Below are 13,082 nucleotides of genomic sequence, written 5' to 3'. Positions count from 1 at the left end.
TACATGAAGGGTGCAGATTACAAAACCAAGATCACCCAGCTGGATTTAGTCTGTTTGTAGATTTCTGTCTTTCAGGTGTTGCTCACTCCCTCTGGTTCTCTCTCTCTCTCTCTTCATCTCACTGCCCGTCTCTTTTCTTCTCCCTCTTTGTGTCTCCTGCTCTCTTCCTCTCTCCCTCTTTGTAGGTGGTATCAGGACACCAAGATGGTGAGAGTCATCTGCCTGCGTTACAGCAGGGCATTCCTCTGACCCCTCCTTTCCTCCCCACCGCCCACCTGCCCTCTTACTTGGCATCTTCAACGCTGGACAGGGAGGGGGCTGGAGGGGGCACAACTGGCCACAACCCCCTCCTCCAACACATGGTACTGCTGGAGCAGAGCCATAATCCAATGGGTCGGTGTTCTCCGCAACATTTATTTTCCTTCTCGGCAGTGTGGAGCTGGTGTCAGAACTAATGTCTCTGCAGATCCCTGAAGCAATTTCACACCATAATGATACTTTGCAGTACTTTCATGCTGTCAGTGTGACTGTGGGAACTGCACATTTCCTTAATTTGACTGTTGTAATACACACAGTAAAAAGTCTTGGTAGGATGACAGGATATAAGTAACAGTGTAATTTTGGATGATTGGCTCCTCTTTATTTGGGTGAAAAAGTGATATCATGTGTAAATATCATGAACAAGTAGATAAATGACCCTGCTCTTCAGTGTATTTTCATATGTGCCTTCCCTTGAAGGAAATGTAAAAAAAAAAAAAAAAAAAAAGAAAACAAATTTTATTCTTTTTTTGTTCCTTTTTTTTCTTTCTTTTTTTACAATCTATTAAGAAGAAAAACATCTCACTCCACAAACTCATTGCAGATATTTTTGAGAAGCTGAACACTTGATAAACACATACCCTGAGTCAACAGAGCATTATAATCATGTGGCACTGCACTTTTTTTTTTTTTTTTACAAAAGCTATAATTAAGTGGGCAAAAAAATGTAATTATGGCTAATCTTGGGCAAAGCTGAAGAAATGAGACCATTTTTTATTGAAATAATAAAAAATTGTTTTAACCGCTCTGTGTTTACCACAGTTGGCCTGGGTGGTCTTCCATTACCATCATCTCCTGTCTCCAAGCTCGCACGGGGCCACCGTCCCCTGGGGAGAACCCAGTCGGCCCCTCTGCCTCAGCAGCAGTGTGGACAGGCCCAGGCCCTGCAGCAGCTGGTGGTCCAGCAGCAGCACCAGCAGTTTCTGGAGAAACACAAACAGCTGTTCCAGCAACAGCAGCAACAGCACATCATCAACAAGGTAATGTGTGTGTACTGTACTGTATGTATGCATGGATGTGTTGCTGCTGTTCATGCATGTTTGTGTGTAGAACTGTGTTCAAATCTTTGCGGCAGTGCAGCCAGCTACAGTAGCCTATGCAGGTACATGTGTGTCCGTGTGTGTAGCAGTAATTGTCCAAATACATGACACTGATGTGGTTAATGTCTGTGAATCCTGTCTTTGGTCCAAGAGGATGAATCAGCCTGCAATCAGCAAGTCTTCTAGCGAGGCTTTCTTGTCTCTGCTCACGTTTCCCTACTTCTCCCTGTCACCCTGGCAACTGTGCTTGAGAGGAAGCTGCCTCCATATATGGTCGCACAGGAAATGACCGACTGCATCATTGTAGGTGTATGTGTGTGTGTGTGTGTGTGTGTATGTGTGAAGGCGTGTGTGCGCACGCGCGTGCGTGCAGGCGTTCCTGTAGGATTAAGCTCCATTATGTGTGTGTTGTTTGGCTGTTGGTGACTCCCTCTGCTGCTGTGAGTCCAGCTAAGTAAGTAAAGCCCAGGTGTAAAACCTGGTTATTTTCATGTAACAGTAAGTTGTATTAATACTCCTTCACTAGGCAGGGTCAGTGTGGTTCAGCCCTTTATCTTTTTAGGACAAGTGTTAAATAATGACTGACTCATGTCGACCAGCAGTCACCAAGCCATTTCCAAGACAAAAACTAATGTGATTTTGTATTTACTCATATTTACATAAAAATGATCACTCTGAGAGAGTTAGGAGCTCATTCCCATGACCTGCTGTGCAGTAACTTGAATGAGAGGTGTAGACAGGTGGAGGAACAACATCGGAGACTGTCCTCTGTGATGAATGGCTAGGGTTTGCCCAAAAAGTTGTTAGATTTGTTGCATTTTTTTCTTCTTTTATACGAAAGACTTCAGAAAAGTCAACAAGTGAGACCCACAAGTGCACTGAGTTGTCAGCACTGCTGGTTTGCACCAAATCAAATCTTTGAAAGAGCAACGACCCGATGATGCAACCACATCACTCAGCCACACAGCATCCAGCTGACCATACAACTTTATCATCCAGTCGGCAACATTCATGTGTAGAGAACTGTGTGACACCCTGGTGCGGTCTCAGCCAGAGACCGAGACCACATTTGAAACATTGTGATTATTTCAAAATCATCATATATTTTCTCAGGTTTTCTTATTCCAATTTAGCGCAAGTGCCTTAAATTTACTGTGGATGAGTGACACAGAGTTTCCATCCCTAATTCAGTGTGCAGGATCGTGTAACACTCACTTAAGATGTTGTCAACTACAACATTTAAAGTAAATTAGATATAATCAGATAATAGCAATCTACAAAAGCCAACGCAGCGATCACCAAGTGTGCAGTAATGGTTATTTCCTGCCTGCTGTCGAGTGTGACTGTATTTTTAAGTTGAATAAAAATAAAACACCTTACATAATCTGTCTGGGCTCAGAAAGTATGGAGGCCAACATCACATTGGGAAAAGATAAAATCAGAGGCAACATAGACAAAATACTTTTGGCCTTACAATTAATGCTTTAATATAACTCAGTCAAATCAAAAGTTTATAATGTTTAGAAATACAAACCACATGTGTAACCCTTCCGTCATCGGCACAATTACGACCACTGTAAAGCTCCTTAGATCTGTGTTAGAGTTTCCAAGTTTCTGTTTGGATCATTGAGGCTGCACCTAATATTTAACTTTACAATAGAACAACAGTGCAAATTACTACCTCATTACCTTTGTCAGTGCATAAATATGGAACAAGTATAAATCATCCACTCTCCCTGCTGCTGTTGCAACTCTTATTATTTCCCCTAACTGTATCAGCAGTCTTCCAGTAAGGGTGAAATAATATAAATCCACAATCTGCAGGGCTATAGCCTCTTTTAAATGTTAAATCTTAGCTCCTCTTTATAAATCTAACTATTACTTGTTATTATGTGTTCTTGAATAATGGTGGCTCAGTGATTAGCCCACTTGTCTCACCCATATTATTGAGCAGGCTGAGCTCCTGTGTCTAGAGTTTGTTGATGTGTTGTTCTGCAGGCTCTCCATTTGCCTCCCACTATATTGTAGGTGTGAATACCCTGCGTTATGTCCACTTGCCTGGTTTTCATTGCATTTAAGTGCATTCAAAGTATTGAAGCCAGTACATTTCACAACTATTTTTTCAATTAGCTTCGGCTCCAAGTTGAAGTTGTTGCTATGGAGAGGCATAAAGACACTCATGTTTGTTCATTTACATGGAGCCAGCTCATTTTTCTACATTGTATGAAAAGGTCAATTAGCTTAAATGATTTGCCCTGATCTTAATGTGAAAACATGTAACATAACCATGCAGCAGGGAGATGCTTTGACTTTGAATTAGTTTGAAAGAATAGTTTGTCATTGTTAAACCAAGTGTGTATAAATATCCTTTACCAAAGGCAGAGACATACTGTGTTAAGAAAGAGCAACCTTGGGTGAGTGATCTGTGTTGCAGTTTTGCAGTTGATGTTCAGTACTGGCAGATATTGTGGTTCGACACCTTTGTGGCTGGAATCACGTCCTCCGCACAAACGGCAAAACCACCAACAGCCGCAAAACCGGTTTGAGCATCTGCAGATACATTATTAGTTAGATATGAAATTCAATTTAAATAGATCTCATAGCCCAGCTCGTCATAGCACAAGAAAAAGAAGAAAGAAAACACACACACACATACATACACATAAGGAAATGCTTCTGATTTCTTCGCAATCAATTCAGGTTCTTTAAAACTGCAACACACTTTCTGTTTGAAAATGAGGAAGTACAACATTTCAGACAGCGGAGTGATTGATTTTTATCACAGTGATAAGGACCATCGTTGCTGCCATTAGATTTTTTTCCTGGCACACTGTAAAAGTGCAATGTTGCGAACAGTTCTCACAAATACCCCGGTGGTACTGTATACTGTCTGCATTATGAGTAGTTACATTTATTTAGCCTATTTACCACGGGAGACCCACTACTTTGTGACACCTGAGTCATCTGCGACCTTCCTTCCTCTCCTTGTTCACATGTTTTAGTCCAGTCAGCAGGGAAAGTGGGCCCTTCCTGCTAATGTAAAATTTGGCTTTAACACTTGGGCATGTTGGCAGCAGAGAAAGGAATGAAAGAAGCTTGAAACTGTTCCAACCTGAGCCCGGTGCCTACCATGACTTACCTCACACAGCTAAGGCAACCCTGTGGTGTACTCTCTTAAGTAATATTATTGTGAAAGAGAGTGTGTGTGTGTTAGAGAGAGAGAGAGAGAGAGAGAGAGAGAGAGAGAGAGATAAATATGTAGAGTCAACTAGTGTCAAGTGTTTGTGTATATAACCACGGTCCTTTCTCCACCTCCCACTCTCTCTGTCTTCCAGCAACCGTTTCAACAGGCTTGCTAAGTGTCTGTCCCCCTTAATGTTCATATCCCAGCAACTATTTCCTCTGTTAAAATGAAGGGGGGGAGAAAGAAAAAGAAAAAACAAGAGAGAAAGGAAGGAGCCGAATCGGTGCAGCGGGAGTGGAAGAGTGTTTTTGAGTTTGTTTGGAGAAGAGGGACTGGGATGAGGCAAGAGCCTGCTCTCTGACGTCAATGGACTGTTCCCTGGGCAATATGCCAGCCAAGTGTGTGTGTGTGTGCGTCTCTGTCTGTGTGTGTTTGTGTTGTTTTTTTCTCTCTCTATGTGTGCGTGTGTTCCATGCACAATCAGTGGTCCACTCCAATCATGACCTGCACATCAAGGTTGAGGTCTTTGACGACAGGGACAGGGACAGCTGCCACAACAAGACTCCTAAAATCACCCCTCTATAATTCCTCCTTTCTTTCTCCCCTGGTTTCTGTCTCTGTTTTTCTCCTCTGTTAAACGGCCAGGCAGAGTGAACATACCTATATGAATTATAAATAGTCCAGTGGATCCTTTGAGGACTTAAAGCAGATAAATAACCAGAGAGTCCAGAGTACAGATCTGGTTTATCTCTCTGTGTACAAGTACAAGTGCTTGCCTAATGTCAGCTATTGTTTGAACTTGAGCTTAAGGTTATTTACATTGTTCTTGCGCTGGAACCGATCAGCTGGCTATTTTTGGATGTGAAAACAACTTCAGTGAACTGTACACTTGTTAAAGTGGTGCAAATGGTCTGGTTTTATACATTATTGTTCTTGATGTTCTCTTGGTTGTGAAGGCGAGGTGAGGCGAGGTGAGACAAGGCGAGGCCTGTCTATTCTCATGTCATAAAAGCTAAATTTGTCTCTCCAAAATTTACTATGAACAAAAACTAAAAGGCTGTTCATGTTTTCATTTGCATTGACCTTTTCCTATTTGCACTAATTGTTTTATTGTACATTGTAACACTTCTTATATTCTTATATTTTAAGAACATAAGATTGAGTGGAAATCAGACTCAAAATCATGACAATGTTGTGTAAATCTCTCACCCTTGACCTCCTTTCTTCTTCCTCAGATAATGTCCAAGCCCACTGACCAGGTCTCGGCCTCGGGCTCCAGCGTGTCGGGGCCAGCGAGGCAGCATCAGAGTCACCCAGAGGAGACAGAAGAGGAACTCAGGGAGCACCAGGGGCTGTCCTCCTCCTCCTCGTCCTCCTCTTCCACTTCCGTGCAGGAGACGGGACCACTACGGGGGCTGGTCATCAAGCAGGAGCCCCCAGACATCCAGGAGCAGGAGGAGAGGGAGCAGAAGGAGAGACAGGCTGAGCAGGATTTCTTGTTCAGACAGGTGAGGACGGTGAGAGGGTGAAGTTGGGAGTGGGAGCAGAGGGGGGGAGGGGGGATCAGGAAAAGGATAAATGGTACAGAGACAGAATATACAAACAGGGTGAGGTGAAACAAGAAGTACAAGGGCAGTGAGCTGAAAAATAAATTATGTAAACAGGAGACTGACTGGATATGGAATTAGTTAGTTTAATTGCAGATTGCATTAGTTCAATCTCCTTTTTAGAATTTCAAATTTCAGTGCAAAAATAAAAACAAGGACGATGAAACTGATCAGTTTGCAAATGGTGCATTTGCATCTAAAGGTGGCATCAAAGTCTGTCTCTGTAACATTATCATATAAATGCATTCAGGTTGAGAAATAACAGTATCAGGATTGTTTTTCATTGGACATCTAAATTCTTGTAGGGGTGTTTTACATAAATGGATGAAGGGAGTCTGACAGCAGTGACAGATGGCACTAGTAGTGACTGAAACATTACACTCTGAATTCGATCTGCCTTTCTTCCCGACTGACTGTCCAGCCCACTTTCCGGCATAATTTATTCTACTGTATTTACATTTTTCCCCTCAAGTTACACAAAAACACACTTATACACACTACGTATACGCTGCTAATGCAGAGTAATATGTTCTCATGAACAGCTTGGGGCATGTACAGTAAACCTCCTCCCTCCCCTGAGACCCCACATCTTTCAAAATACATACAAGACAGACGCCCACATAATGAACCACCATTGGACAGAGGGTCTCCAATTTTGCCTCGTTCGCCCAAGGACGCACCACCATCACTATCTCAATGTGGCCACACACACACACACACACACACACACACACACACACACACACACACACACACACACACACACATAGAGCCATGCACAGTCAGGACACCATGTCCTCATCTGTCTTGCCCATCCCTGCTGTCCGCTCAGCCAAATTCAATCAGGCGCTCCTCTCTCTGTCGCCATGGCGCCCGGAGTGTAAGTGGACATGCCCATCAGAAACAGAATAACAGGACTGCTTGGTGAGCCTCCTGTGAACCAAAAGCGGGCCTACATGTTAAAATCAGGTACATACAGGTACTTTTCAAGCTTCGACATGAAGGACTTTCAAACAAAACCATTATGAATCAATCAAGAGTTAAAAGACCTGACTGATTCCTCACTTTGCTTGCTGTTACGCATTAAAATGTGTTATAATGATCTTGTATTTGAGGCAGAATCCTTAAGAATCACAAAGAGAGAATAATCTTCATGTGAAGCCAAGTGGAGGATGAAGCAGTTCTGGGTTAATTGTATCTGTTATCCTTGTCTAAAGACGGCGCTAAGAACAGTCTTTCAGCTGAAGGCTCTCATGAAGAGTGTCTTAAAAGCTCAGGGTTAATATGCTGTCATTCAATAGGTGAAAGCAATTTCTTACAGTACCACACTGTTTTTTGGAAATGTGTGGTGTTGTCATATGAACCAAATTTGCTGCCTTAGCTCCAAAAAATAGTTTAGTTAGTATATATAATAGTATCCTATAGTGTATCAACCTACAATCTGAAAGTGTCTATTGCCACCTTGTGGCTCGAAAAAGACACTGCAGTCCAGTGCTCACGGTTCATGTCTGTGTGTGTTTTACTGAGAGCAGCAGGCTCTGCTCTTAGAGCAGCAGCGGATTCACCAGCTGAGGAACTACCAAGCCTCCATGGAAGCAGCCGGGCTGTCGGTCAGCTTTGCCGGACACCGTCCCCTGTCCAGGGCTCAGTCATCTCCAGCCTCGGCCTCCTTCCCCATGGTAGTACCGGAGCCGCCTGCCAAGCCTCGGTTTACTACAGGTCTGTGGGAAAATATAATAATAATGGGCTTAGATAGTGCAGCTAAATATGAAATGAAACTAAATAGGCATCTAGAAACACAACATCATCCTGCTGATTGCAGCTTGGAGAAAATCTTTTTCCTGGAAATACAGAGCATGATGAGCCAACAGTGGATGTGTGTATACACACAGCTGTTGCTGGTTGTTGTATAAACCTCTGTAAGAGTAATTTAGTGTGCAAAAAATCACCTCATCTTCCTGGACCCTCTCCCAGTGACCTGTTGTTTATGATGCGGCAGCTGCAGTAGATAATCATTCTTAATGTCTTCTAGTGTGATGACAGGAATCTTGTTATCAAAGATGCATAGTCACATACAACCTCTTTTCTCTGTGTGTGTGTGTCGGTGTGAATGTTTGTGTGTGGTGGGGTTTGTGTTTTTTCCCCAGGTCTGGTGTATGACTCTTTGATGCAGAAGCACCAGTGTATGTGCGGTAACACCACCATGCATCCAGAGCATGCCGGACGCATCCAGAGTATTTGGTCCCGACTACAGGAAACAGGCCTGAGGGTGCACTGTGAGGTAAGGCCACAGCCACTCTTAAAACACGGAGATCATGACTACTGACAACTGTCATTATAAAAAAACAATCCATATTCAGATACTAATCAGTAAAAAAGTAGAATTGGATCAGATTCTTATGTGCAACGGTATGAATACTACCAGTGCCGACTTCCTGTAGTTGACACAACTGTTGTTTGGAAGTATTTTGCAAACAAGTCAAACGACCAGAGAAAGGCTGTGTGTATGAAATCCTCCTTGACCCTCTCACTCTTCAAAGTTAGAACAGTGTTGCTGTTTGAGTGAACAGGAAGTGAGGAACAAGCCAGCAGATGAAAAGTGAGGGTGCGTGGGAGTGAGGGGGTGTGCACAATTACTACTTAAAATATTTTTGTCATACTGTACGGTAAGATTACTGTTGTGTTTTTCTTGTCATATATGCCTTATGATTATATTACTTTTTTGGATTCATCAGACAACTGTTAAATAGTGATGTCATTGATCTTGTTATTTGTCTATATATATATTGATCTTAAAGAAATTATGCATCTTATATTTTTGTCACCCCCTCTCCGTGGTATCAGATATGGTATTGAGTATTTTCCTGGGTATCAAGTTTGAAATTTTAGTATTGTGACAACAACTCTAGAATCGACACGGTAATCTATGGATAACACAGTGTTAGATGATTGATTATTCCCCATGGATTTACTGCTGTAAAATTAGAATAAAGTTTCATCCAATCAGCTGTTTGTAACATCTTGTACCAAAAGTGTCCAGTTTGAAGAGACAGATTCTAAGTAACAAAGTAACACTAACTACATTTAACTCCTTCATCCAAATTACAATGTAAACCTTGCATTTGTCTGTCTTCATGTAAATATTTAGTGTGGTTAATATTTTGTGCACGACATTAAAACATTTTCACCGCTGTCTCAAGATCACAGGTGTAGGTTGTTATAAAGACCACAAGGGCGCAGTGTTCAGTCACTTTCTACTGACACTTGTCTTTGCCAACAAAAACCACACACTTTGAGGTTAAAGTTTGAGAAAGATCCAGAACTAGTTTCCTTAATGTTGCCTTGCAGACACCATCACTACTCTCTATATCCACAACACGTCCTGAAATTCACACAATGTGACTACACTCATGCAGCTCTTCATTCTGTCTTTGTGCTCATGTAGAGCGACTGTAACAGTTTGAATGGTGAGTGTGGAGACTCAGTTAAATGTTGTGCATGTGTTTTTTTTCTTCCTCCATATTCTCCGTGTGCAGTGTATCCGTGGTAGGAAGGCCTTACTGGAGGAGTTGCAAACAGTCCACTCTGAAGCCCACGTCATGCTGTATGGAACCAACCCACTGCGGCAGAAACTAGACTGTAAGATATACATTAACACACATACACAAACAAACATGCGTTGACAAATACACTCAATCCAGATGTGCGCTGCTCTGCCACCTGCAGATCACATCTCCCACCAGATTAGTCAAATAAACTGAGGTAGCTTCGCCGCTGAAATTAATCAGTGTTGAGCGTAATTGTGTTTCACTGTACTTGACATAGCTGGAACAATGCGGTTACTGACGTTCCTGTATACAAGCATAGTTTGGTTTTCAGTAACTTTGTCCTGAGACTGAGTCTGCCCTGAATCTGCAGAGTCTGTTAAAGGAATCAGCTTTAACGCTTAAACCATGTCATAACAAAAGGCCCAATCTAATAAAGTCTCGGAGGTGTTACGATAAGGTGAGGACCCGCTGAAGCTGTTAAACTAGAAGTTGCACAGGCTGCTTAGTCACTTATGTGGAGCCTTTGTGGCTTTAAGAGCAGGTGTAGCCAAAGCAGCCTCTGTGTGTGTGTGAGAGTGCTAAAACCTAAGGGACAAACCCCAGTGGTCATCTTAGCTTTCATTCCAGAGAGGACATAAATTCCCCTTATTATTACTGCGTACACTGGGGTATTACCAGATACTCCTGTACAAGATTCAGCACACAGGTGGGTTTGCATACACAATGGAAACGGGAGAAGAAGACAGTGGAAATGCAAACTGTAATAAACCCAGAAAGGTAGCAACTGTGCAGGGATTAAAGTATTTGTTGACAACATTTGACACAACTGTTGTGGGGGGAGGGCTGTTTCTTTCCCTTTAGCCACATGTATTTTTTTTTAGCAGGTTAGCAAGTAGCTCAATGGGACTTGGACTCCTAACCTTGGTAATGAGAGTGCCATGCTGTGCCCATTGAGCTTCAGAGGTCTGCTCATGTACTCATGAAACTTCACACTAGTCCACTTGTCAGCACTGGATTGAGATCAGTTTAATGTTTGAAACCTTTAGCAGTTGGGCTTTAATGCTTGAAAACACACAAGCAAGTTAAACTATCAAACAAGGTAAAGTGTTTCATCTGTTGGGCATTAAAAAAAAAAAGTTTTGTGTGTAGAAGAGGAGGGAAAATGTAATTGAAGTTGCATTGGAAGCCAAATCAAATTAGTTTGCTGTTTTTTTCTGTTTATTTTCTGAGCCATTAGGAAAGAAGTATATTGACAATCCTGTTTTTTTCCCTCAAAAGGCTGAAGGAATTGTTAAGGCAATGGGACTCTTTCTTCTTCTTCACCTTATCCAATTAAAGCACGCCCCTGTGTACTCTCACTGTTAGATTAGGTCAGAAAGTCAAATGCTCAGTTCCAGAGGTCGTGCACCCATTTGTGCAAGAAACTCCACAATATTTCTGCTTCACCTCCTCACCTTTTACTCTCTATCAGTTTCTTTTTTACTTTTTTCTTCTAACTCTGACTTCTCTTTCCTTCTGTCTCAGGTTCAGTGAGTCCCATGTTTGTGCGGTTACCATGCGGAGGCATAGGGGTAAGTTCATCATTCTATAAATATTCAGTCTAATTGAGTATGTGAAGTCTGCATGCCTGGTATTGCGGCCCGGTGTTTGTCATGCTGGTTTACTCAGTGGACATTGTGTTGTAACAGACTGTATTGTGTTAATCTAATCAATACCTAACTGGTGCTGCTCCATGACTCTGACATTAGTTCCAGCATCATCAAATACTGCTGTAATAAGTCTGATTCATTCGCCCACTCTCTCTCTCTCTCTCTCTCTCTCTCTCTCTCTCTCTCTGCCCCCTACGTAAATAATAGTCCCATTTGTTCCTGTTGAACCAAACAAAGACACACACACACACGATCTTAACACACTTGCATGCACACACAAACACTGCCCCCCTAGAACCAGAGGCAACAAAAGCTGTTGCTTGCCTTTCCGCCATGTTTGTAATTGTAACCAGATGTTTTCAGCATACGAGCTGTGTGTGTGTGTGTGTGTGTCCGTAGGGTGGGGGGTATGTTTTTGTTTGTGTGCATACCAGTGTGTTTTGCAATCACTGAGTGACATGGTGGCTCTGAGTAGGAAGTGGGTCCTTTGATATAACAGATATGTAGGAACAGTCTTACACCTGTGTTTGTATGTGTGTCTGTGTGTGTGTGTGTGTGTGTGTGTACATGGATGTGTGTGTGCGTGTGTGTTGTCTTTTTCATAGTGTCCAGAACCTACTCACATCACATACTCCGCTGCCCTATACTGTATTTGCTTCCTTTGCAACACTTTTATATGGACTCTATACTCCTAGACTCTCTCTCTCTCTCTCTCTCTCTCTCTCTGTCTCTCTCTCTCTCTCTCTCTCTCTCTCTCTCTCTCTCCCTCTCTCTCTCTCTCTCTCTCTCTCCCCCTCCTTCCCTCCCTCCCCTCCCTCAGGGCTTACTGTTGCTGGTGTGGTGGGAACAAGAAGAGTCTGAGCTCTGCACTGCTCTGTTCTGCTCTTTATAATGGCAAATGGGACTAAATTGTTGTCTTCCTGTCACACACACACACACACACACACACACACACACACACACACACACACACACATACACATACACAGTCACACAAACACATAGACGCACATAACAGAGGAAGGGGGCTGAAATTAGGCTGTCAGCCTGTGGAGGACCATCATTCCGTCATACCAGCACGTTCCCGCTCTTTTCTACCTCTGACACATACCCAAACACACACACATGCAACACACACACACGCACACTGCTTCCCTTTCACTTTTTCCTGACTTGCCTGTGTCCCAGTCCTGGCTCGGGGGAAAACTAACATCAACATGGGAAATAATAAACGGCTCAGTCTCCACATGCTGCTTCAGAGCAGCATCTGTTTGTGCTCATTAACCTGACTTGTATATATGATTCAGTTTCCCATTCACTCACTCACTTGGCTCTTCGGTTGCTCGCTCGCTCAATCACTGACATGGCTACTACATACATGCCATCATCCACTTTCTCTCTCTCTCTGTTTCTTCACATTCGTCTCCCAACAGTCGCTCATCAACAGTGATGTCTATACCTCCTCTCTCCCTCCCCTTGTTAGTTTTAATCTATGGTAAATGCTCCACACTTTTATTTCATGACAAAGTCTTTCTTGGCACAACTTAAAAAGAGCCATTTTTTCTTCCCTGTGGATGTTATTATGGAGTCCTCCACCCGCCTTGATCACTCCTCCGCCACTGGAGACCAGAGGAAAGTGGGCCGGGTGGTTGAAAAGCTGAGTGTCGAGGGGTTAATCCACCACTTGGCCAGTCGACTGACTGAAAGGCGGCGAGTGGGGATGAAAACCTCGGCTG

The 13,082-nt window shown here is 42.9% G+C and overlaps 2 protein-coding genes across 3 annotated transcripts in view; one reads left to right on the top strand and one right to left on the bottom strand.

Annotated features, from left to right (window-relative positions):
• Positions 1-13,082, bottom strand: part of asb1 (ankyrin repeat and SOCS box containing 1) — a 230,980-nt gene that overhangs the window by 126,387 nt on the left and 91,511 nt on the right. The gene's annotated exons all lie outside the window — the stretch shown is intronic.
• hdac4 (histone deacetylase 4) overlaps positions 1-13,082 on the top strand; it is a 133,311-nt gene that overhangs the window by 92,707 nt on the left and 27,522 nt on the right. For both annotated transcript variants that reach the window (XM_085764291.1, XM_085764292.1), the window contains 7 exons: positions 186-393; positions 1,081-1,298; positions 5,778-6,050; positions 7,682-7,868; positions 8,297-8,430; positions 9,686-9,788; positions 11,222-11,268. In XM_085764291.1, coding sequence (XP_085620417.1) covers positions 186-393; positions 1,081-1,298; positions 5,778-6,050; positions 7,682-7,868; positions 8,297-8,430; positions 9,686-9,788; positions 11,222-11,268 — 1,170 coding nt within the window. The remainder of the gene's footprint in view (positions 1-185; positions 394-1,080; positions 1,299-5,777; positions 6,051-7,681; positions 7,869-8,296; positions 8,431-9,685; positions 9,789-11,221; positions 11,269-13,082) is intronic.

This window comes from Trachurus japonicus, chromosome 21 (genome assembly GCF_045865225.1).
Source record: "Trachurus japonicus isolate A0001 chromosome 21, Traja_1.0".
In the NCBI taxonomy this organism is placed as follows: domain Eukaryota; kingdom Metazoa; phylum Chordata; class Actinopteri; order Carangiformes; family Carangidae; genus Trachurus; species Trachurus japonicus.
Note: the sequence above shows the minus strand (reverse complement) of the source record. Positions and strands in the feature narration are given on the sequence as shown.